The following is a 26,986-nucleotide window of genomic DNA, read 5'->3' on the forward strand; positions in this document are numbered from 1 at the left end:
CCCTTCGTGGCCCTTGTCTTCCTTTGGCCGATATCTTCATTTTTCGAAGTGTTGGATCCCTTCCTTTTTTTCACTCTGATTAGTGTTATATAGAGGATGGTTGCCTAGTTGTACTTACTATTTAAAAAAAAATCACCACCACCCGTTACGTACACAGCCTATTAATAACAACTGTCCAAATCGAAAACCATGAGAACGTCCATGTTCATAGCCAAGTCATCGTGGGTCAAGATGACGTATAACCATTTCACATCAACTTAGCCTTAAGAGACTATATACACCCCTCTTGAATATACCTTTATTTGATGCTAAATCAAGCTCTTACCTTTTATTAATAGTGTTAACACGTTCGATGCAGATCACGTGTTGCGAGACGCTACCTTATAAGCAGGTGCGGAGCACGCGCCTAGCGCGCCATGGCACGGTTGCTAGGAGATGTAAATCACAGGTTTCCCGCATGGTAAGAAAGGCTCTAATTGTCATCCTGCACATCGTGCAAGTCCAGTCTACTAGCAAATTCATCCGTAGCCATATTTGCGCATGCGTGTTCCGTTTCCCGCGTATTTCCTCTCCAGAGTTGTCATCATACGTCATCATTCATTTATGGGATCTTCGAGCAGCAAGACCACTTCAATGCAAGGTAAGACACTGCATTTTCTGTTTATTAATTCTTCAGGAGAATTACGAGTGATTCTGCTTTTGAAATAAATAAATTCCACTACTGCAATATGTTCAGTAAAAGAACTGAACTTTCAATATTGTCGTCTATTCTAGCATCATATATGTGTATAACACGAAAGAACATCTAATTGTCATTTGTTCCTGCATCACATTTATAGTAACTTAAAAGAACGTGCAGTAATTATTTTTGACTGCGTCGTGATGCTTGTGTTATAATTTTATTTATATTTTTTTCTAATGGCCGACAATGTGGTTCCTTCAACATCACGAGAAATACCAAATTAGCCACAGTAATCTACCAGCGTGCGTGGCGCGTGATCCGTCTGGTGACCAGTATTACTTCTCGATTTCAACCACCGTGCCGGTCACGCACCAGGCGCGTGAGTGGGATAAGTCCACGAGTTTGATAGAACTCGCCCTACCAACGAACAAAACTTCGATAAATACAACTTTTAAAGAGTCCCACACAAATATTTTGCTCAGGTTGGCGGGTATGTCACGCTCTGCTAATACGCAGTGAACGTGTTAAAGAGAGTTGGGAGGCAAATCAAAAAAGACGGTAGAAGTATTGAGTGGTGAGCGGGGGGAATATGGAGAAGCTCTTTTGAGTCGGGTGGAGCGGGAAGGAACACGTAGAGAGAAGAGTGAGACAAGATGTTCCTTACGGTAATGCCTACTTAAGATTCCATGGAGGAAAAATCAGGTCAGTTACCTGTCGCCTGATGTCCAGCAGTGAGACATTTATTGCTCTTAATACCTGCTACGTAGTCAGATTTAGTTTCTGTTCCTAACAATTGCAGCAAAGGAGGACACTGCTCTGTCTAACTGGTTAATACTGGAGGGGGAGGCGGTTGTCCTTCATATGAGACGTGTATATTCGAAAGTATGTCTGCTTATTCCCTCCAACTCAAAATAATAATAATAATAATAATAATAATAATAATAATAATAATAATAATAATAATAATAATAATAATAATAATAATAATAATAACAACAACAACAACAACAACAATAATAATAATAATAATAATAATAATAATAATAATAATAATAATAATAATAATAATAATTGATTAGGATAGAATTAAATGGTTTTGTAAATAACGTGTACCATATTTTCTGTTCTGTATTTGATATCTCTGTATGTTTTGTAGTTAGTATTTATTTTCCAGTGCTACGTTGATAGAGTGTGATTGTGATTCGGTCATTGTCTGAAATACTATCTTGTAGTTTCAATGTGTATTGCCAGCGTTGAATAGTGTTATCTTCAGAAGTGGAGAGGTTTTCTTTCTTCGTAAATTCGATCTTATTGAGAGCAAAAGTGAGATCGTAGTCTTAGTATTCGTGTTTCAATTGAGAAGATTTAATTTTGTTAAAAAAAAAATTAAATCAGTGTGGATAAAAATTTAAGATTGTTAATATTCGGCTGCATTATCTGCACACTTACGCGAGCTATGCGATACTTTTTTGTTTTCTTTGGCTTTGAAGTGTTTATGAGGCATTTATGAACACGCAGTACGATCTACAAGGCTAAGGAAATGAAAGAAGAGTGATAATCTGTCTTGACGTTGCCTAGGAAACGGTCTTGAACTTCCGCGAGCGTGGGACAGCTGTTTCGTTCGTAAATATGGAGGGATTGAATACTGCGGGTATTGAAACTGAGCTGAATATAGGCGACGAAAGTGACACAGAATCATTGAGTAGGGGTGGAGGTGAAGTTTTAGTGAGGGAATAACGTATCAACGAAGATAATTTTAGTGATAACAATGATGTAAGTGAAAACAGATATCGAGAATTCAGACCTGATTATGATGCCGTGGCATTTCAATTAACACACAATTTCGTCCATAATTTCGAAAGAGTATTACGAGAAATATATTATTTTTGACATATGTTAGGAGGAGAAAACTATTCAGTGAGATAGCCACTTGCATACATATCAATGCAGCATTCAAACAGGCACATTCCGGAAACATAGATACAGAATGTGAGGACACTTGCTCAGGGGAAATAGAAGCTGATATACAGTATACATTCCACTTCCAGAATCACGCGGTTATTGGTTTAGAGGGATTCATACAACATAAGAATCTGACAAATAGAGCCTACCTTTGTGTCGAGTACTACAATTAGGTGGGGTGGAGGTTTGAACCAACAACCTTATGACTCAATGAATATGGAAATGGATGTGATGGTATGTTTTCTAATATTATTGAAAATTTGAATACATTGTGATCAACAGTTTTTATTATATTTAACTTTTTCTGAAACAGTGTGCTCTGAATCAATTTTTTCTAAATAATAGGTTGAAATCTGGTGATAAGCGGACTGAAAATGTGGGCGGGAAAGGGTTAATGTGTTAATACATTTACACTTGAAATCGGTTGGTATTTATTATGTAAACCCGTCACATCATACCGTGAGCATTTTGCTCAACGCGCAACCACTCGCGTTACTTTTATCCTAGCGACCCCTGGTGGGTTAATGCCAAATTTCACCGCAATGCTAACGGGCCATGGAAAAATAAGAGCTTATTTTCGTCACTTTAAATTTTTTGATAATCCCATATGTCCTATGTGGTCAAACTGTTCACCATTTATTATTTCATTGTAAATTACTTGAGAAAGAAATGTTTTAATTATGGCCAGTGAGCAAAAGTGAGTTAGTAGAAAATTATTTTAAACAGTTCCTACATTTCACGAACTCAATTGTATTTGAACAACTGTGAAGAAAGGATATAGTTTTGTTTACATATGTACATCATAACCATATAATTAAGAATGTATCTCACCTGTAATTCGAAAATTAAGTTACATTTGTAATATGATTACTCAAGCATGTAGTATTACTGTCATGTAATGGGGCATGCTGTGAATAAATGGTAAAAAAATAAATACATACATACATTGTTACCCCAGAAATAAACCCTACCTTGAATATCTTGACAACCAAACTTTAGACACAAAACACACTTCACAAACTTCGTATACATTACTAAACCATGAGCTACATTTAACATCATCGGAAAAGTTCAGTATACTTACGGACAAGTTGTTTGATTTTATGGTCGTCTTCTGCAATTGCCAAGATCTGTCCTTCAAGAAACTTCTGTCCATCACTATCGAGCATTTTGTGGCCGTATTTTGGTAAAGCTTCATTGACATCCTTGATCACCTGAACAGCGATGCTGCCCATCACGTTTTCGACATCCCTACAAGGAAGAGGTTCAATTGTTCTAATTAGCTTCAAGTAACAAAAATATCAAAGTTAAGACAGAGGAGAGATATAATGGTAATATATACCAAAGTACAGGGAGATTCACATGATGGCTTTATGGTTTGATAAATCAGGCTTTGTTACTTTTGTTTTCCTGTCTCAGTCTCATCCTTGACTTCGACATGTGGAAGTGAATGAAAAATGGTGTCAAGTTAAGAAAGCATCAGATCGAATGGGAACTGAGTCCCAAATATAACTGGCAATACACAAATAACAGCATCCAAAACAAAGAAGTAGTTAAATTGATAGCAGAAACTGAGGTTGCATTAGCAGATGTCCAAGTAAAAGAACAGGAGGTAGCAAGGTTTGAGGCTGGCAAAAAAAGATTTTGTTCAATTATTTTGGAAATTTTCATGCCAGCCTCAAACCTTGCTACCTCCTGTTCTTTTACTGGGACGTCTCCTAACACAACCTCAGTTTCCGATATTAATGATGTATGTATATATCTGTGGGGTCCTATTTTACCATTATTCTTACAATAATATCGTTGTCTTTTGTAAGAAAAGAAACAAATTTTTGCCGACACTAACTTTTTGTGAGATTCAAAAAAAGTTAATTACCTAGTGAACATGAACTCAGGACAACCCACATTAAAGCTCCTAGCTAAAATCCACAAACATAATATACCAATTAGGCCCATAGTTAATTTTAGAAACTGCCCCACATACAAGACAGTGCAATTCACACAAACATTTTTAAGGAAAAATTTTAGATTCAGTACTGAAACTAATCTTTTTAACACTATGGATTTCTGCAACAGAATTAATAACATTAAATTATCAAATGACATCCCCTCTTGTGTGCTTCTATAATTGTAGGGGGCTAACCCTGGTTACCCTCTTCAATTGAAGATCCTTTGCGTGGTGAGGGGGACTAGTAGCTCCTTTCTTGAGATGCCGAATGGAGCCCTGTTGGGTAACCATTCGGTATATAAGGAGGAGGAAGCTAAAGCACCACCCAACCCTAAGGTGTAACGCGACCCGTGCTGATGGGGTGAATGGCCCATGGGAGATGTGTCTTGAATGGAGCCTTTGAGATACCTGGCGCCCTCTCGAAGAAAGCAGCCTTACCCAGGTATGCACGGCTCTGCCTGGGCAGACATCATATTTCCCTAGCTGCTCATGGGACCAACATGAGTACTATAGCAACCTTAAAACCGGAGAGCTCCTCTGGGGCCTCTGAGAGAAACACCAGCTCAACGACAACCGATGGGGACTCTTCAGAGATACCCTCGGACAGCATGACATCGACTGTAAGAGAGCTCACTCTAGAGGTGGGCAATCTTCTAGTTCGGAGGAAGAAGACTGCATCATTCTCGAGGTGGGCAATCTTCTAGTTCAGAGGAAGAAGAAGAAACAGTGCTCCGGCGCTGAGAAGAGAAGGCACAAGAAGGCTTTTAAAGGTCCGGAAGTAGGCCAAAGAGGGCCTAACTCCTGGAGCTGAGAGGCCTTCTACTTCCATGGCAATAACAACTGCGGGGAGATCCAATGGGCACAAGAGGTGGGACCCTAAAGCAGGTTCTGCTTCCAGGGCACAGAGGACTCCTCCCACCAACACGCCAGCGGAGAAACGACTCCTGTCGGGGGCAACCCCAGAAGAAGATCAGCAAGTCCATAAAAGACCTAAGGTGGAGTAAGCCAGAATAGCTAAAGCTGGGATCAGGAGGGCCATAGTGCCTGAAGGATATCCTGACCAGCAGGTAATTGAAAAACAGGTGGAGTCAGTAGAGGAGGCTATCACAAATCTGACAGATGAGTTTCTGGAACAGGGGCCCATTAAGCCTCGGTTCCTGGATTGCTATCTGTTGAGAGGTACTGCCATCATAATTGCAGAAAAATGACGAGACTGTAGCATGGCGCTCTAGTCTTGTTACAGGTATGCAGCCGTGGGAAGGAGCTAGGCTCACAATTAAGGGCATGGATAACTCCTCTCCTACAAGAGAGTCATGGTCTCAATACCAGGACAACCAAAGGACAATGATGTCCTTTTGAGAAGAATGGCACACCAGAACCATGGACTAAACCCCAGTAGCTGGAGAATCTAGACCCCAAGGAAGTGAGGAAAGGTGTCATCCTTGGTGGTCAGCATGTACTCCAGGGATGTGGAAAAAAGTGGTGGGAAAGAAGATCTGAGGGGTGCATGTTGCCACTTTCACCTTGGTTGGAGGGCAAACGCGACAAGTAGAGGACCAACCCCACCACAGACAATACTGAGATAAACAGGGGCAAGGAGCAGGAGCCTGGGCATGAGCCGGGGCGAGCTGAGCCTCAAGATCCATCGCGGGAGCCGGAGCTGCAGGTTCCGGAGACTGCATAAGGTAAAGCAATGCATGAAGGTAAGCAATGATTACTTTCATACAATCAAACATACAACATTTTATAGCGGCCTCTAGGGTACTCATAAGAAGTATCCAGAAAGGTGGGTTCTCGGTCACCTTGATACAAGAACCCTGGCTTAGACAGGGCCATATCATGGGACTAAAATGCACAGGCTTCACTCTCTTCAGTGGGGTAGGGGAGGAGAAGCCCAGAACATGTATACTAGTTAAGAATCAAAACACCTGGGCTATACCGGGCTTCACTACTAGAGACCTAGTAGCAGTCCTGGTGAGATATGAAGAGGGCAGACAGCCAAGAGATTTGGTTGTCTGCTCTGCGTATTTACCAGGAGACTCTGAATCTCCACCCCTGCCGGTGGAGTTCAAGAGACTGATGATATACTGTAGGAAACAAGGACTTAACCTCATAGCAGGATGTGACACCAATGCTCACCATAGCATTTAGGGAAGAAAACATACAAACCAAAGGGGAGAAAATTTCATAGAATTTCTATGTACAACCAATCTTGAGATTACGAACATAGGTGATACCCCAACCTTCATCAATAATAGGAGTGAGGGGATCATAGACCTTACACTGGGTTCCATGGGAATCATACAGGAATTTAAAGATTGGAAAGTTTCTTTGGACCCTTCCTTGTCAGACCGCAGACACATTGTGTTTCATATAGAGTGCTCCTTTGAGATCCCCTCTTATAGAAATCCTAGACGAACAGATTAGGCGTCTTTTGGGGAGGATGTGAGGAGGGGACTGGAAGGAGGACATTCAAATATAATTAAGAATAAGGAGGAGCTAGAGCTCAGTGTGAGTTTTCTCACATGGCACTAGTTACCTCTTATGAGTTAAACTACCCAGTTGTTAAGGCAAAAAGAACAGGAAGCTTCAAGTGGAATAGTTATCTGGAACACCTGATGAGAAACACACAAAGGCTCTGGAACAAATACAGGGACCTTCAAGACCTTCTGGAACACCGGAGTTTGCTCGCGGTATTTTGCATTCGCTAATTTTTAACTTCAAAATGACCTAGCCCTTTAAGCCAGTCATAACAATTTTATCTTCGGAGGCAATTCCTTTTTCTTGATTTGAAAATTCTAATCAAATGTAAATATAACATTGTTTTCATGTCTTATAAGTAATATGTAAAGTTTTGATTTCCCATAGGATTGCCTCCTGTAGTCCAGCGACAATTTAACGTACACCAGTTGAAGCTATGCGCCTTTTACTGAAGTGTTTTAGGAAAGCCAGCAACTTAATTGACCTCTACGTTAAATTTTATTATTCTTGCAACTACCTGTCTCTTAGTAAATGTTTTGACAGGCCCCTGTCTTAATTTAATTTTCTTAAATGTAATTTCAAACCCTTGCTAAACTGTATAATTTTCACGTTGATTTAGTTTTCTTAAATGTAATTTGAAACCCTTGGTAAACAGTATAATTTTCACGTTGATTTCATTTTCTTATATATAACTGTAAAAGGCCATTGTCTGTAAATCCAATAACCGTCATGATTTATTGTACATAATTGGAACTATTTTACATGATTTTGATTCGATATGATATTTTAGCTGTTTTGCTAAATAATTTGTTTTCTACCTTAATCTGCTTTGGTTTATTCAGTAAATCTAAGTGTTCTGAAAGGGATCACCGTGTATTTCATTTTCCCTGCAACGCACTACATTCTGATGGAACTTGTAGGGTTTCCAGCCTGTTTCCCATTTCCTTTCCTGTTGTCATCATGTTTGTTAATCTGGTATTTATTTCTCTACACTGTTTCTGGTGTATTAATAGTGTGTGTGTTTCGTTTACCATAAGGCATACCTGCCAACTTTACAAAACCAAAAGTCGGGAGATTTATATATGAAAATCAGGAAAAATCGGGAGGAATTCGGAGATACAATTGGTCAAAACTGCTTATTCTGCATGTCTTATGCAATACATGAGAACTATGATGTATTGTAACACTTATTGTCTCAAAACCCGACTGTTGCTATACGAGGCTACAAGGCTAAAAATTACACATCTCTATTCCCTCACAGGAAGTATGTGAGTGAAATGATCAGTCTCTGGTAAGTCTTCCGAAAATAGTATGAACTAATGCTCTACACATATGAACCAGTCATGTTCTTAGATGCCATTACAAAACAAATGCATAGATTAATATATTACATCATGTGCCCACACGATTATGCGAAGCACAATGTTATTTTAAGCAAGTAATGAATTCAAATTTGCCAGAAGTGTTTCCAAATGGCTCTTAAAATCTCTAGAACACGAACATAACACACCAGAACGAGACTGACAATCGGTATACGCATTGCGATATACAGGTTTCAATAAACACCGCACATCACGCAGATGCATGGATAGTGCATACCGTGGAGGCACTAGCCATGCATCTTGGTGGATGTGCTATTTACCAACAGATGAGCCCAATTTAGCACACTGGGGCGAATGCTGGCAACCAAGAATGAGTTGGCTGGAACAATTATAATGTCCCATAATGGAACAACTACATTGGTATTATCGTAGATTTGCCTTCGACCCACGCGAACAATCGATTCCATAAAATCAGATTCATGGTCTGTATCGCACTTCAATAGATTCACAATTAAGTATTTATTTATTTTCCACCTAGTCGATACAATAATTGCTTAAGGCAATTTTTAATGGTCAAAAGTGGTACATGTTTTGTATATTATCAACATCTTCAGCCACATAAGACTGTTTAGATGAAAACTATTTAAATTGACGAAGTAATGCTCTAGAGGAAGTGTCCTTAAAATTAACATAAGATTGACAACATTAAAACAAACAAAGAACTCAAGAGAAAATATATAAATTATTTCTACAATAGAAAGCAGTCGTCAAGGAAACACTTGTACAATATTCCATAGAGAATATGTCCTAATGAATATTCTTTTCTTAATAATTCATGAAAAAAAGGTCAATTTTTAAATTAAAAATTATACAATTTATAAGTAATTGTCGAAATGAAGAAAATCAGATATCACAGTGTGGCTCTTATTATTAATGCAGATGAAAATATAGCTAATTCCTAGTTTATTCAATTTTAACGTTAATTCCTAGTTGTCAAATCTTATTAAGCCTGCTTTCCTTTGGAACAGTAACTCCTGTCATTCTTTCACAGTTTTGCGTCGGGTGTAATATTGATGATGCGTTCTTCATTGCACTTGCACCTGAGGAGGTGAAGGAGCGGGGGATATAGGTGTGTCTAGAACTTCCTTGCCCTCACCTATAGCTTCAACTGAGGAGGAATAAGTTGTAGGGCTATCTGTAGGTGGAGAAATTCCAATTCCTTTTTCGTGATCTTTCTCAAGCATTTTCAAATATACTAGAATTTGATAATATAATGGATTCTTATATTCTACAGTTTCATTAAGGTTATCATTTTTCTAGACCAACTTGTAAAGAATTCTAGTATATTTGAAAATGCTTGAGAAAGATCACGAAAAAAGAATTGGAATTTCTCCACCTACAGATAGCCCTACAAAAGAAGCTATAGGTGACAGCAAGGAAGTTCTTGACACACCTATATCCCCCGCTCCTCCACCTCCTCAGGTGCAAGTGCAAGGAAGAACGCATCATCAATATTACACCCGATGCAAAACTGTGAAAGAATGACAGGAGTTACTGTTCTAAAGGAAAGCAGGCTTAATAAGATTTGACAACTAGGAATTAGTTATATTTTCATCTGCATTAATAATAAGAGCCACACTGTGATATCTGATTTTCTTCATTTCGACAATTACTTATAAATTGTATAATTTTTAATTTATAAATTGACCTTTTTTCATGAATTATTAAGAAAAGAATATTCATTAGGACATATTCTCTATGGAATATTATACAAGTGTTTCCTTGACGACTGCTTTCTATTGTAGAAATAATTTATATATTTTCTCTCAAGTTATTTGTTTGTTTTAATGTTGTCAATCTTATGTTAATTTTAAGGACACTTCCTCTAGAGCATTACTTCGTCAATTTAAATAGTTTTCATCTAAACAGTGTTATGTGGCTGAAGATGTTGATAATATACGAAACATGTACCACTTTTGACCATTAAAAATTGCCTTAAGCAATCATTGTATCGACTAGGTGGAAAATAAATAAATACTTAATTGTGAAACAATCGATTCTACGGAAGTGGAGTGTTTATCAAATGTCAACGATTCGAAAATTTTTCCGCAATATATAAGTAATAATAATAACAACGTAAACGTTTCCACCTTTTCAATACTAAAATATATTCACAAAATTATAAATTACACGGTACTAGTTTCGACCCATCTAGGGGTCATCATCAGCCGTATTGAAGCAAAGATCATTTTTGGCGAAATCCTAAGAAAATGTTATTTTAAAGAATAACATGTGAAAAGAGAAGTTATTATGGTAATAGTTAATAATACAAGGAATATACATACTAAGAGGTTTTTAACAAAGAAAGTATAAATGGGGTGTTGTAAAAATTATAATCAAGGAAATCAAGTTCTTGTATTGAAATGACATAAATAAAATTATATATGGCTTAGGAAGAGGGCTTAAGGTGGGGCTGAAGGGTGCGGGAGAAAGTGTAATTGTCTTGGAAAAGTACCTTTGATTAAATTTAGGATTGAGCTTAGGTTGGCTGCATTATTGTTTCTGAGGAAAGTGATAAATAGATCGAAGAGTATGTTGGGTTTCTCTGAGATTTCATTGAGATTGTGACTGGCATTAAAGTATTGGTCTAGGTATATGTAGTAATTTTCCATTATGCTGAGTAAAGGGCCCTTGTTTGCTAATATGAGGATGTCCATGTCTTGTTCAATATTGGTGAAATTATGGTTATAATCTTGCATGTGTTGGCCCCACCTTAAGCCCTCTTCCTAAGCTATATATAATTTTATATATGTCATTTCAATACAAGAACTTACTGATTTCCTTGATTATAATTTTTACAACACCCCATTTATACTTTCTTTGTTAAAAACCTCTTAGTATATATATTCCTTGTATTATTAACTATTACCATAACTTCTCTTTTCACTTGTTATTCTTTAAAATAACATTTTCTTAGGATTTCGCCAAAAATGATCTTTGCTTCAATACGGCTGATGATGACCCCTAGATGGGTCGAAACTAGTACCGTGTAATTTATAATTTTGTGAATATATTTTAGTATTAAAAAGGTGGAAACGTTTACGTTGTTATTATTATTACTTATATATTATTCTCAGTTCAATACGGACCAAAAACATGAAATTCATAACTATTAATTTTTCCGCAAAGTCGTAAAATGACACCGTCCAGCCGTAAAACCGTAAAATGCTGCAATATCCGTAAATTTTACGGATAAACCATAGAAGTTGACAACATATGTAATGTCATTCCATGCCATTCTCCACTGTAGCTCGGAACATACCACTTACACGTTATAATTCTCATGTCTGGTCCATATTGAAATGTACGTAAAGACAAAAAATGTTACAAGTGTTTAAATTTTCACCTATTCAATACAAAGAGCTTGAATTAGAAAATTTCATAAGAATCCTAAACTTTGTGCTCTAAAACAACTATTTTACTTTTAACTGTAAAATTTACTACCAGGATGGCCTAGCTATGGGAGATCCCTTATCAGGCATCTTAGTCGACATCTATTTCGATTCATTGAACATCATAAAATAATGACTAAAATAAAGGGCCTTAGCTTGTGGCTTCGGTATACAGATGACATGTTCGTAATAATAAAGAACTCAATAACAGTAACGAAATTTTTAATTTTTTAAACAATCTAGACCAAAATAGTTTACCAAGGAGGATGAGGTCAATGGATCCTTAAATTTCCTAAATGTCACAGTAACACGCATTAATGGTAGCTTTGATTTCCAAATTTACAGAAAACCTACTCACACCCGAACAATCAAAAATACATCTTTACATCCTAACTCCCCTAAACTGGCTACCTTTCATAGTTTAATTTACAGAGATTAAAAAAAATCCCTCTAACACTCAAGAACCTTAAAACAGAACTAAATTATATAAAGGATTTAGCAAAAATTAATGGATATAAACCTGAAATGATTAACCGTTTAATCAACAAGCTCAAATTCAAATTAATAACAAACCTCATCCCTGACAGACTAAAACAATTCAATTTTGTTACCTTCACCTACAACAATCCAAACTTTCACCAGGTCTTGAATCCCATAAAAAACAAAAATATAAGTATAGATTTTAGGACAACAAACCCTAACCAAAAATTATTTTTCTATCACATCATCATCATCATAATTTCTTTGCTCCAGCAAGCCGGGTGCGGTTGTGTACGAGCCTCCTCCAGTTTGTTCCTTGAAAGCAACTTCTTCAGCAATCCCTCTGTTGACCTGCTGAGCCTAACACAGACGGAGATTTTCTTTCAGGGTTTTCTCCCTTAGCCTTTGGTGCCCAGTCACCTCAACCTACAAGGCAGCAGGTTGTACTCATATTAATCCCTGAATACAGGGCTGCCTCTTCCGCCATCTCCACCGTACCGAAGTCCACCTTCTCCGCTGTAGAAGTCGTTGAGGTCTTCACTCGTAACCCTGAGCTGGGACCCTTACCAGATGTTACACACCAGGTCAGTGTGCTCTGGACTCACACAGGCAGGGGCGCCACTCCCTGGGTAGGGCTGCCTCCGAAAAGGGTCACTACCTGCAGAAACATTTACTCTGGCTCAGGCATATACAGGCTCACCTGCATGTAATGCAACGCCTATTATATTGGACAAACAGGCAGGAGTTTTCACACTAGGTGCTTAGAACACTATAATGCCAACAAGTACAACAAATTTTCGGCTATGAGCTCCCATATGAAGGAACCTGGAAACCATATCACAACTATAGAACAAGACCTCACAATTATGAAAGAGTAGGTAAAGGAAAATTAATGAACAAACTTGAAAACATCTATATATATTTAGACCAATACTACAACAAAAATCTGAACCTCAATGTAATTGAAGTAAAATTCGTTCTACCCAAATTACTGCAAACACTAAATTTAAAACAAAGCAACATTCTTGAAAATCCTAAATTAACATCATCTAGAACTCCCACTAATTTAACAAACACGACTCCCTCCATGTCCACCCACGCTTATCTCTCGCAACCAATAACACAAACTTAATGGCCCGCCTACCCCCTCCCCATCACCACATCCTGCTCCGCCAATCTCACGTCGATACAACACTAGAAGCGCGAGTGTCAGTCAATTTTTTTTCGCTAGTTAATTTACGTCGCACCGACACAGATAGATCTTATGGCGACGATGGGACAGGGAAGGGCTAGGAGTGGGAAGGAAATGGCCGTGGCCTTAATTAAGGTACAGCCCGGGCATTTGCCTGGTGTGAAAATGGGAAACCACAGAAAACCATCTTCAGGGCTGCCGACAGTGGGGTTCGAACCTACTATCTCCCGAATACTGGATACTGGCTGCACTTAAGCGACTGCAGCTATCGAACTCGGTTGTCAAGTCATTCCAACGCTACCATAGAAACTGATTAACACTATAACAAAGAGATAAGTGAACACACAACATACGTTGTTTTTAACTAACCTTTTCTTTAACTGATTTATATCATTACAGACCAAGGGGTAAGTGATTATACACTCACTGATTTTTTTTTTAAAACCCACCTTCTCTTTTCTTTTATTCCTAAGTATTTACTCTTGCCTTGTTACAGACATCACACCACAAGCTCTAATCAAGATCAAAATACCTTCGACTTTCGCTCCTACAAGCTAAGATAAATACAACTACAGACAGTCGAATACCCTACCTCGCTTCTACAATGTATTTAAAGAAGACTGTTGACATCTTAACATACGAAATTAACCTTTAACAACTTCAACAGTCTAGCAGCTTTACTTTTTTTCTTATCCTCCACTAGAAGTGATAAAAAAACCACATTTTTTACTTCAATATAAAGATAACGCTGCTCATGTTCCAAATTACAGTATAATCCCGAATACCATTTGCACCCCCCCCCCCCCAAATATTGGTTCTAAATCTTGGGTGCGGGTCGTATTCAAGCCGTTCATTCTCGTAAATATTTGATACGTTTATATGCAGTATTGAAATAGATTTGCATGCAGTTACCGTACTCAATATACCACATGTAAACGGGCATTCAGGTCTTGTTGTTTTAGTTGCGTTCTGGAAAACAAGATCGATTTTCCTCAATACGTTTACAGTGGCATGTAAACGCGAAATGTAAGGTAATGAAATATGGTAAATCAAAGAATATGTGTAAATATGAAAGCCGTTGCTGCTGAGGATGCTCAATTGTCACTTGTTTTACAAGTGTTGCTGGCATGCTGGGTGCGCAAATAGCTAATCTCGCGGGATATACTTTGCGAGAGTCGAGACTGTTGGTTACGGAAGTCTACCTCACTCACATTCAAGTTCCGTATCTGTCCCGTGAAAGTGCTGTCTCGATAGTAAACGATGGATTCAAAACGGCGTCTGCGATCATTTACTGTGCGTGAGAAACTTAAAGTTGCAAGCGAAGCTGAAATATACGGAAATCGTGCCGTTGACTGAAAGTATGATATTATCGTACAATAGGGGGAAATTTGATTGATACACCCTTTTTCAATACATAATATGTTGTTAATATGATTACAACATATTTTATTCAGCACCGCTTTTGGTGTCTATGGACACCATCATAAGCTGAACTTCAACAGTCTAGCAGCTTTACTTTTTCTTATCCTCCACTAGAAGGGATTAAAAAACCCACCACATTTCTACTTCAGTATAAAGATTATGCTGCTCATGTTCCAGATTACCGTATAATCCCGAATACCACTTGCTTATTAAGAAACTACATAAATTTAACTTGCAACTCCACCACACACTGCATTCTTTCGATACAGGCCAAGCCCTTTATACAAACGTGTTCAGTTTATTCAACAGTTTCCTAAAAAACATTTCACTTTTGCTGCTCAAAAATCCATTAAAAATACTGCAGAGCTTATTAAGAAAGTAGATAAATTAAACTTGCAACCGCACCACACACTGCGTTCTTTCAATATCATTAACATGTATCCAAGCATAAAAATTACCAAATCTTTTTCCATCATTGAGAATAATCTGAATTCTAATCCTCAATTGAGTGAACTTGAAATCTCTGATTTTATGTCTGTTTTAAAATTATTACTGAATAATAATAATTTTACATATGACAAGGTTATTTATAAGGAAAACGGCTTGGCTATGGGATCAGCGGCCTCTGGCATCTTAGCAGAAATATACTTAGACTTTCTGGAACACAATGCCATTGAAAGGAATGATAAGTTTAGCAATATTAAGTTCTGGGCCAGATTTGTAGATGACACGTTTGTTATCATAGATGAGCGTTCTGTCGATGCACTGAATACCCTCTCAAACCTAAACAACATAGACCCTGATATCAAATTTGCACTGGATTCAGAAACTAATGCTTCCATCAAATATTTAGATATAACGATCACCAGACTCCCTTCTTCATTCTTTTATAAAATATACAGAAAATCTACCCATGCAGCCTCAAAAATAAAACAAGATTTCATGCGTCCCTATTCCCACAAATGTGCTACTTACTATAGCTTAGTTGATCGCGCGTTCAAAATTACAATGTCGAAAGCAGACCTAAATGAAGAACTTAATACTATACGTGCGATAGCCAGGTTTAATGGTTGTAATAAAAGTTTCATCAAACGTATTATCAACAAATTCAGACATCGCTCTAAATCTAACTTAATAAAAGATAATCCCAGGCCTAAGTTATTCTCAACTTTTACATTCAATCAAAATATCTACAGCATTACCAACCTATTCAAGAAACATAACGTCAATATTGCTTTCCGCACCAACAACAGAAATATGGATATTCTCCAAAATTCCAACCTGGTCAACAAATCAGATCCTTTTACTAAGTCAGGAGTTTACAGGTTTCAGTGCAGCGACTGTAACAGTTCATATATAGGACAAACTGGCAGGAACTTCAAGATTAGATATGCCGAACTTCTCAATGCAATTAAATACAATAGGTTTTCCGCAGTTGGTCAGCACATACAAGATTATAAACATATATTGAATGGATTAGATCAAGATTTAACAAAATTAGACACGTTGAGCAAAGGCCCCCTACTAGATATCACGGAAGCCTGTTACATACATCTAGACCAATACTTCAATCCTAATCTCAACTTGAACAACATTTCCGAAAAGCCCAGCATCTCATTTGATTCTCTTATTTCAGTTTTCAACAGTGTTAAACTCCCTAAAAAAAAACAACAACAAACAAAACAAAAAAACTTGTTTTTCCAGATTATACGTCACACGTTATCCTTCCCTACCACGCCCACCTGACTCTGCCCCCTCCATCACCCCTCCTCTCCCCCTTCCTGACCCACCCCTTTCCCTCCCTTAACGATGTTCTATGCTTCTAGCAAACTGCTCCTTGCCACTCTCCACGCATACATCAGGCCGTTTGAGGTGAGTCTCCTACTTAACTTTATAGTGTTTTGCCCTAGTTCCAATATCTCATTTTAACTCTTAACTTTCTTTCCATACTTCAGGTTCCGAGCTGGATCAGGAACTTTCTGGCCATATATCCACTTTCTCTTTGCCTGCAATATGATCCACTTCTTTGAGTACCTCATAAATAACTGCTTCTTTTTATGAGTTGATGTTACAAGCCACCATCAAACTTACTTATGTTACTTTATTATCAATACTCTGTGGAAAGACTGCATCCTATGTCAGTTTTTGGATGTCCATGTTTTATTTTTACCTAGTGTTTGCAGTGCTACGCTTGAGACTTTTTTTAACCATTCCAAAGTGTCAAGTCTTTAAAGATTTGTTAATATCTTCACTTTCATTTTATACTTTGACCAACAAGCACACAACTTGTTTATATTCTTTTAAGCATTGTATTTTTACTTCATCCTATTAATGTCACTTATTACTAAGGGTCTATTATATGTACTACATACTTGTATATCTTTGTTCATACAACCTGTTTCAGCTGATGATGGTATCCATAGGCACCGGAACCGGTACTGAATAAAAAAATGTTGTGATCATATTAACAACATATTATGTATTGAAAAAAGGTGGATCAATCAAATTTCCCTCTATTGTATGTTATCTCCTTTCAATACGGACCAGATATGAAGTTTTTAATGTTGAATGATTGATGAATCGTGTATTCGTGATTGGCGGAAGAAGAAAAAAACTTCTAAAAAGTAACGGCAATCCCAGAGTGTTCTGCGGGCGGAGTGCAGTGTTTCTGGAAATTGAAGAACGCCTCCACAAATTTGTGATAGAAAAACGTGAGTTAGGATATGGTATTTCTAGTGAAATGTGTCAATTGAAAGCACTTCCAAGACGTACGTCTATTTCATAATGTCTCCCTGGGGCGTATGAAGAAAAATCAATGGCCTTTTAGCGTCGCATTATAGAATTGAGGAAGCAAAATTCTTATTTGCAGTCGCAAATTGGGAATGCTGACCAGACACCTGTCTATTTTTAAATGCCGTTGGAAAATAAAGTAAATATGAACTAAACCAAACCAAACCCCATCGCACTACAGCCCTAGAAGGGCTTGGCCTACCAAGCGACCGTTGCTCAGCCCGAAGGCCTGCAGATTACGAGGTGTTGTGTGGTCAGCACAACGAATCCTCTCGGCCGGTATTTTTGGCTTTCTAGACCGGGGCCGCCATCTCACCGTCAGATAGCTCCTCAATTCTAATCACGTAGGCTGAGTGGACCTCGAACCAGCCCTCAGGTCTAGGTAAAAATCCCTGACCTGGCCGGGAATCGAACCCGGGGCCTCCGGGTAAGAGGCAGGCACGCTACCCCTACACCACAGGGCCGGCACAGTAAATACGAAGGGTTCTAAAAGAACAAGTGGTAATGAAAAGCAACGATGCACGGTAATGTTGTGCATCTTAGCGGATGGAACCAAACTCCCTCCATACGTGGTTCTGAAAAGGAAAACACTTCCGAAAGGAAACTTGCCGTCTGGTGTTATTGTTAGAACACACGAGTCCGGCTGGATGGACAGTGCGTTAGTTGAGGACAGGGTGAAGTGCATTTGGCAATGTCGCCCGGGAGCTTTGTTACAAAAACGAAACATGCTTGTGTTGGACAGTTACCGAGGACATACAAATGACGCTGTAAAAGATATGACGAGGAAAGGAAAAACCTATCTTGCGATAATTCCCGGAGGACTCACTTCTATTCTACAGCTGTTGGATGTGTGCGTGAACCGGCCTTTCAAAACTGCAATGAAACGGTTGTACACCGAATGGATGTCTGATGGTGATCACGCGTTAACACCAACTGGACGAATGAAGAGGCCTTAAGTGGGACTAATGTGCAGCTGGATTAGGACCGCATTGGCATGCATTCCCAACGATCTAGTGAAATGTGGAATTTCAAATTGAGTGGACGGTAGTGAGGACGACTATTTGTGGAAAAATGCCAGCAACGGAAGTTCCTAAGGTGAAATTTCAGATGATGGTGAATTGTGAACGATCCGAGTATTGGACCAATTTTATTTACGATTTTTGAGATGATTCTATTAATTGTAAGCTGGTTGAATTTATATTTGTGGTATATTTGAAGAAAATTAAATAGGTATGTAAGTTATTTGATTTTTATATTTTTTTCCCCCCGTATTTTGCCGTCTCAAATTTGGGGTGAGAGTCTTATTCGGCGGTGGATGGCATTCAGGATTATTACAGTATTTTTCTTACACACTCAACAAGTATTAGGTGCATTAAACCAGGTTCCATTCAGCACTCCAAGGAATATAATCTTGTTTACGATTTGTAAGAGCAATCAGGATCCTGATTATTCACCTTACAGGTTTGAGATTAAGGCTAAAGATGCCATTATAATGGGCAAAACATGTCCCTGTAGTTAATATGATAAGATTTAATTCTTAATTACAAGATCTCTCTTTGAATTGAATAGGTGGAAATTAAAACACTTGTAACATTTTTTGTCTTTACATACTACTTAGTCGAGCAACTCGTCTCCTTTCTCCCAAGTCCTTCCAGCTCAAACTTTGCAACATTTTTGTAACGTTACTCTTTTGTTGGAAATCACCTAGAACAAATCGAGCTGCTTTCTTTGGATTTTTTCCAGTTCTCAACTCAAGTAATCCTGGTGAAGGTCCCATATACTGGAACAATACTCTAGTTGAGGTCTTACCTCTCCTTTACATTTTTACTACAATGCCTAAATGCCCTCATAATCATGTGTACCCTTTATTTACAATCCCATTTGTGTGATTACTCCAATGAAGATGTTTCCTTATATTAATACTTTGGTACTTACATCTTCATCATCATCATCATTTCCCTTTATCCAGCTGTAGCCGGGTAGGGGCAAATATGGTTCCTCTCCACTTTCTTTAGTCTTTCCACCACTCCTCCTCCAACACTGTGTCCAGGCCAGGTTTCTTTCTATAATACTGCACTGGATTGTGTCCTTCCATCTCAATCGTGGTCGTCCACGGCCTCTCTTTCCTTGCATTTGCATTTCCATCACCTTTCTGGCATTCTTTCATCACTCATTCACTTTATGTGCCCAAACCATCTTAGTTGGCTCTTCCTTATTCTATTAGTAATTTTTTCCGCTCCAATTTCTTCCCGGATTTCCTCATTCCTTATTTTGTCTCTTCTACTCTTCTGTATCATACGCCTCAAGAACTTCATTTCGGCTGCCTGTATTTGACGCTCACCCTTCTTCGTCATTGTCCGTTTCTGTTCCGTAAGTTGTTATGGGTACGTAATACATCTTGAACATAGTTTCCATTGCTTCCATTGGCACATCTTTGTCCCATAACATGTTTCTTACACTATGATAGAAACAGCTTCCAGCTTGAATCCTCTGACTAATCTCAGCATCCAGTCGAGCATTCTCCATTAATTCACTCCCCAGGTATTTGAACGTCTCCACTACTTCCAGGGGCTTGTCTGCAAGTCAACATTATCCTACTTTCCAGTATCCTCTCCATTATCTTAGCAACATGGGATATCAGAGTAATTCCCCTGTAGTTCTTCAATATTTTATCGCCTTTCTTGAAAATTGGGATGATTATTCCTTTTTGCCATTCCTCAGGGACCTCCTTATTCTCCCAGACAATCCTGAGAAATTGATATGTCCACTTTAGGCCTACAGCTCCAGCTGCCTTTATCATCTCCACTGAAATTTCATCTATTCTGGCAGTTTTCTTTCTTACTGCCATTTCAATTTCATTCATTGTAATTTTTGTTATCAATTTCTTCATCCACTAATTGCCTTTCCTGATCATCCATTGAATGACTGTCATTAGTTCTCATGTACAGCAACTTCTGAAAATACTCTCTCGATCTATTTCTTATTTCTTCTGGCTTTGTTAAAATATTATGCTGCCTTCATCCTTCACAAATCTGGTGTTTACTTTATCTCTTTTTTGTTTCGTAAAATACCATACAGTAATTTCTTGCGGCCCTGCATAATATCATCTCTCAATTTCTGTGTGAATAAGGCCCAACTTTTCCTCTTTTCATCCTCCACAACTTTCTTGGTCAAATTCTTTGCCTCCACATATTTTCTTCTACTTTTTTCAGTCTTAGATGTTATCCATGCTTTCCATGCCATTTTCTTTTCCTTCACTTCAATCTTTACCCCATCATTCCGCCAGTGTATCTCTTTGTCTTTCACATTTCCTGATGTTCTACCACAAACCTTTTCTGCACATCCAACCAGTGCTTCCTTAAATCTTTTCTATTCATCTTCAACATACCCCATCTCCATCCTGGGTACCAAGGGTATTATTTCCCTTTGAAATTCTTCTTGTATGCTTTTCTCCTTCAACTTCCACAGTTTAATTCTTTTCTCTCTTCTTAATGTTTTTTTTTTTTTTTTTTCAATCTTTCCCACTTTCAATTTTCCTATCACAACTCTATTATCTCTTCCAAAGGCTTCTTCAGGCATGGCTGTAACATCTAAAAGGTTCTTCCGGTGTTCTCTCTCTATGATTATGTAATCAATTATGGTCTTTGTTCGTCTGTCTCCCAAATCATATCTTTTAATATTCTGACTGTTCTTCCTAAACCAGGTGTTTTCAACAATCATTTGGTTCCTCATGCAAAAATCCACAAACAACTCGCATTATGGATTTATATTTCCAAATCCAAAGGGCCCTACAACATCTTCCATGTTTTATTTTTACCTAGTGTTTGCAGTGCTACGCTTGAGACTTTTTAACCATTCCAAAGTGTCAAGTCTTTAAACCTTTATTAATATCTTCACTTTCATTTAATACTTTGACCAACAAACACATAACTTGTTTATATTCTTTTAAGCATTAAGATAGATGAAATGGACAACTTGTAATACGAATGCTAACCAAGCAGGAAACATTACGAACATCTATCTTAATCTGAAGATTGTTTTTTCTCTTCAGTTCTTTATTTTATTCAATTTCGCCTGAGGCAATAATAAAGTATCGATTAGGTGGTTATTTATACTTACTTCTTGATTAAACATCGATACGGTCATGAAATGGACAACTTGTAATACGAATGCTAACCAAGCAGGAAACATTACGAACATCTATCTTAATCTGAAGATTGTTTTTTCTTTTCAGTTCTTTATTTTATTCAATTTTGCCTGAGGCAATAATAAAGTATCGATTAGGTGGTTATTTATACTTACTTCTAGAACACACACACTCGCGTCAGGTCAATTCACATAACAATAGCAGATAAGCAAGAAATTATCAACAATGACACCTACTGAACTAAGACAAATAACTCGACAGCAGATGAAATGACAGAGTACTGGCGAGAAATTGTATTACATATATCGAAGAAAATTGATGAAAGAAAATTTGCTCGGGTCTCTGCGAGTAATTAAGGGTTAAACTGGCAAATCAGTATACAAACCAAAGAAAAAAATGAAGAATGACATAGTACAGCTCCAACATCTTCCTCCTATATACAGCATATGCTTCCCCTCCCAATAAACACGACCTTAACAGTCCGTTGCTTACGATCAGCGCTGTACAATCCACCACACAACTCACATCACCTCATTCAAACGTAAGTTATTTACTTCACGCCTGTGTTTTTATTCACAAAGTTTTTCGTAAGGTAAATCTTCTCCTATTTTATTTTCCTTCTTTGTAGAAACAAAGGAATTTCATACAACCTGCCAAGTAAAAAAGTAAAAGCAAACTGGAACATTATAGGACATGCTTTGTTTACTACCAGTACAAACAAAGTTATTAGGCTAATCAATCAGTAGACTGCATCAATTGATTATGGACTTTTGAGGCGCTATATGATTTAAATATGGTTGGCAAGGATATTTTTAGACTACACCAATAGACCTGTTTTTTTTTTTTTTTTAACTGTAAAGCCAAATGCAAATGGAATATAGATAACCAACAGAACCTTCCTGAAGTTCATCACGTCATATATGTACATCAAACTGGTGATTTAATGTTTGTGAACAAATCTACCAGCGCTCTTTTTTTATTTTAATTTGTGACATAATCAAATATAGAACATTAACCCTCTTGTACTCAGCTTATATGCAGGGGTTTGCTCGATGCAGCTCAAACTAATTTTCGTGATTTTACAAACAAATTTTAAAAAATCAACATGTAAACAGTTTAACACATAACTAAAATTAATCACACTGATATAGAAACTATGAGCATTTCAGATATGAATATACCTTGGACGTATTATTATTGGTAAAGTAAACACAAATTAAACTTTGAAAATAATTTTTGAAAACTAAATAATGGTTTTTAATGATAGAAAGATCAGACATTATAGGGTCTTTCTCTTTTACTCTTAAACCTGAAAGAAAGAACATTTAATTCTGAATAATTTGACATCAATATGATGTGTGAGCTGCAACTCACTGAAGTATGACTCAAAGTGATTCACTGTACACGTTACGGTCATCGATGTCAGGTTCTTCACGGTCTGATGCACGGTAAGCAGCTGTGATTGTAGGATAGGTCACCTTTACTGTCTAAATCATCTGAAAATCCAAGGATATCTGAATAATTTGGCCATGAACATGGCCCAACCATCAAGAGGAAAAGATGACAGAAGCACATACAACAACGGAGTAATGAGAAGATGTATGATTATAGTTTGCGAAGTACAATGAACACGCGATATACACGTAACAAAGAAATGAAACAAATTCTAAACTAAACTGATAGCAAGATCAAATTGTGGTATTCATAACAACTTCGAACAACCATAACATAAACATTCACAATCAACAGATTTCATTTGTCGTAAATAAAAATATTTTGTACAGCTGGTGGATCTGTTGAGTAAAATGCAAATTCAATGCTTTAATTTACCGTCATGATCATCTGTTACCATTTAATAGTTCACAAATGACCAAAATCCCTAAATAGGAGAGAGTCAATGTATCGGCGCCGTGAACGTTGTTCTCGCCGCAACCTCTCCATCGGCGCGCTGCGTGGAAGAGGGTTGAAACTATTACAATGTTTTATAAGGTCATCACATGCCATTCATCAAATTGTGTTTGTGAAGCCTATGAACCTTAAAATCACAGTTTATAGATTATATTTGAAGTAGATTTCATGATTATGTAATTTTTAAAGTGTTAGAATTTGTGAGCTGATGAAGGGAACTGAAGGTTCTTGAAGCATGTACTCTCAGAATTAATGTAGACAACAATTTCCGATTGTACATTTAGGTATCAACAAGGCGGATCCAATAAAAGAAAAGAAAGACTGATAGCTAATAGTTTGTCACCTTCATTAGCCCCGTACTGATAGTTTCAACAGTAACAATCATAAACCTGAATTCCCCACCTAATCAATACTTGATTATTGACTAGGTGGGAAATCCAAGTTTATAATTATGATAGCAACTTGCTCGGTAGTTACGATTCTTCTTAATGCTACACCTAGTTCCAAAAACTGTGACAAGGACGGTCCTAACAAATGGTTCAATATTGTTCAAAATGACTTTGGCTACCAAATTCTGATTGATGACGAAATTCTGACTACTGTAACAGATGATGACGCATCTCTAGGTGAAGATGACTAATGTAGCTGAAATACGCCGGCCTCGTGTCGGTAATCTGCTCATTTTGAAACTTTCAATACTCTAGAGATAGTTATAAATTGGCTGGATAAAATGCCTGAGTGTGTGGTAACTCAGCTTCCCTGTCTTTGACAAGTAAAGAGACTTGGCTCCATAGAAATGAAGTTCCAGTACAAACTTTTAAATCTGTCTAGTATGGTTGGTGGTACAATAGATAGGTCTGTTGAATATTTTAAAGTTAATATACAAAGGGCACTATGAAAGTTTTGCAATGCGAGTGATTGCTTTAGACTTTTTTTCAAAATAATTTCCCCCACACTCAATACACTTCTCCAAACGTCAAAACCAGTCACTGAACTCTGCCACTTTTCTTCGGTTACATTTTAACACTCTTGATCCCATGCTGCCAGAAGCTCCTTGTCGTATGCAAAACGCAGCCCTTTCAGCTTCATCCTCACTACTGGGAAGAGTGCAAAGTCACATGGGGCAAGATCAGAACTGTATGGAGGGTGATCAAGCACAGTCAACCCTGATCTAGCAAGAAAATCCATTGTTACATTACCACGATGTGCTGGAGCATTGTCGTGATGCAAGAGCTAAGTGTTGAGCCGTGACCTTGGACGGAGCTGCTTGAGAGCCTGGATGACCTGAGGCAGAGAAGTCCCACAATACCACTTTGCAGTAACTGTCCTTTGTGTTTCTAGCACAACCTGAGTCAGGATGCCTCGTTTAGTGAAGAATACTGCAATCATCCTTTTTTTTCACTGACCTTGACTTTCACACAGTCACAGGAGTTCCCTCATCTTCAAACAGCCACACCTTGTTCTGGAATTTTGTTGGGACATCATAATAATAAAACCAAGTTTCGTCACCTGTAACGATGCTATTGACGTTATGCGAAGTCCCATTTTCAAACTGTTACAGAATATCTCGGTACCATTTCACTCGATCCTCTGAAAGTGAATGGGGCACCCAAAGGGAAGAAACCTTTCTAACATGGAGATGGCCATGTGGAATTGAATGAATAACTGGTGCAGGGATGTGGAGGGTCTCTTCTACCTGCCGATACGTCAACCGTCTCTCTTGCTCCAACATTTTCCTCACAACTTCAACGTTTTCCTCAGTCACTGATTCAGACGGTCGCCCAGAACGAGGATCATCTTCAACCCCAAAACTTTCCCTCTGGTACTCTTTGTACCAGCGGAAAATTGTTGTCCGATGTGGAAAGTCTTTCCACAACACAAGAGTCATTTCCTCCAGGAACTGGTCAACAGTTAATCTACGGGCCAACAGTTAATCCACGGGCAAAACTGTAGTGGATAATTGCGCAATATTCGCCTTTAGACCACACCGACACCTTAACTTGCTTTCAATCCCACTGCTTGGTAAAATCTGGTGTGAAGGTCGTGCCTTGCTGTCTTCTAGATTTCACCCCTCTTTTCACCCCTCACCATAACAGGGGTGTCAAGCCAACCGTTTTTGCGTATTGCAAAACTTTCCTAGTGCCCTCTATAGTATGTAGTTACGAGAAATTAGTGAGATGAAGTTCCTGAGGAATATGGTAGGGAAGACAAGTAGTGAGGCCAGAAAAGAAATAGGGTTAGAAAAACTGAGTGATAGGATGGAGAAGAATTGAGATAGTTTGGACATGTTATGAGGATGGAGGAGGAGGGAGGGATACCAAACCAAGTGTTGGATGCTAAGATAGAGGGAAAGACGGCAAGAGCAAGACGAATGGACTCTGTCAAGAACAGTTTAAGAAAAAGAAGACTTGGATGGAATACAATTACTGAAGAGGAGCGGAGGAACGAGAGGCAATGGTGGAGAAATACCATCAACACCGCGACCTGGCGGGAACTGGACAAGGGGAAATGGAAATGGTGATGAATACGAATCTTGCAAGGTAACCTCAAAATTCGTCATAAGTACAACACATGTAATGAAGGGCACTTCTATTATTGTAAAACACAGACAGCAATTACTACTCAATCAATGAACAAACCACCCAAGAATAAGCAATGTGTAGCACACTACTGCCAACAATTAGAAAATTATAAAAAAAATAAAACCTTGTTCCGATTTATTTCTACGAGATTTATACGCAACTCTTTATGCACATTACGTGTACAGATGTTTTATATCTCAGTATATCAACTGCATATTTTTATAGTATGTTTCTTCTACTTTTATAAATCAACAATTAAAATAAAACAGCAAAAATGGGAGCCATTTAAGAGCCTCACTTACTTTTCACTTTGAGCATCAACCAGTAGTATGTTTACGTGCTTCATAAAGTCCTGTTTGAAGGCAGTCACACTCTGGAGTTGTTTAGCACAAGTAGTAGTTACAAGAAGGATGGCACCCACGAGGGCAAGACGAGCAGTACGCACTCCTAAATCACCAAACCTGGCTTCATCCATCACACAGGTCTGCCAAAAGAAGAGAAAAGCAATCATTCTACTCTATAATCATGTTCTAAGCCAACATATCAGGTTATAGCAGTGGTAATATAAATATAATTCAGTTTTCAAAGTGTCAGAGGAGCAAATGATGAAGGAAGTCA

General features: G+C 38.0%; 1 protein-coding gene across 3 annotated transcripts in view; it reads right to left on the reverse strand.

The window, feature by feature from the left end:
- Nucleotides 1–26,986, reverse strand: part of LOC136866549 (T-complex protein 11-like protein 1) — a 286,302-nt gene that overhangs the window by 20,824 nt on the left and 238,492 nt on the right. For all 3 annotated transcript variants that reach the window (XM_067143620.2, XM_067143622.2, XM_067143619.2), the window contains exons 9-10: nt 26,671–26,852; nt 3,729–3,895 (exon numbers count right to left, since the gene is read on the reverse strand). In XM_067143620.2, the coding sequence (XP_066999721.1) occupies nt 3,729–3,895; nt 26,671–26,852 (349 nt within the window). The remainder of the gene's footprint in view (nt 1–3,728; nt 3,896–26,670; nt 26,853–26,986) is intronic.

The sequence above is a fragment of the Anabrus simplex genome, chromosome 3, assembly GCF_040414725.1.
Source record: "Anabrus simplex isolate iqAnaSimp1 chromosome 3, ASM4041472v1, whole genome shotgun sequence".
In the NCBI taxonomy this organism is placed as follows: Eukaryota; Metazoa; Arthropoda; class Insecta; order Orthoptera; family Tettigoniidae; genus Anabrus; species Anabrus simplex.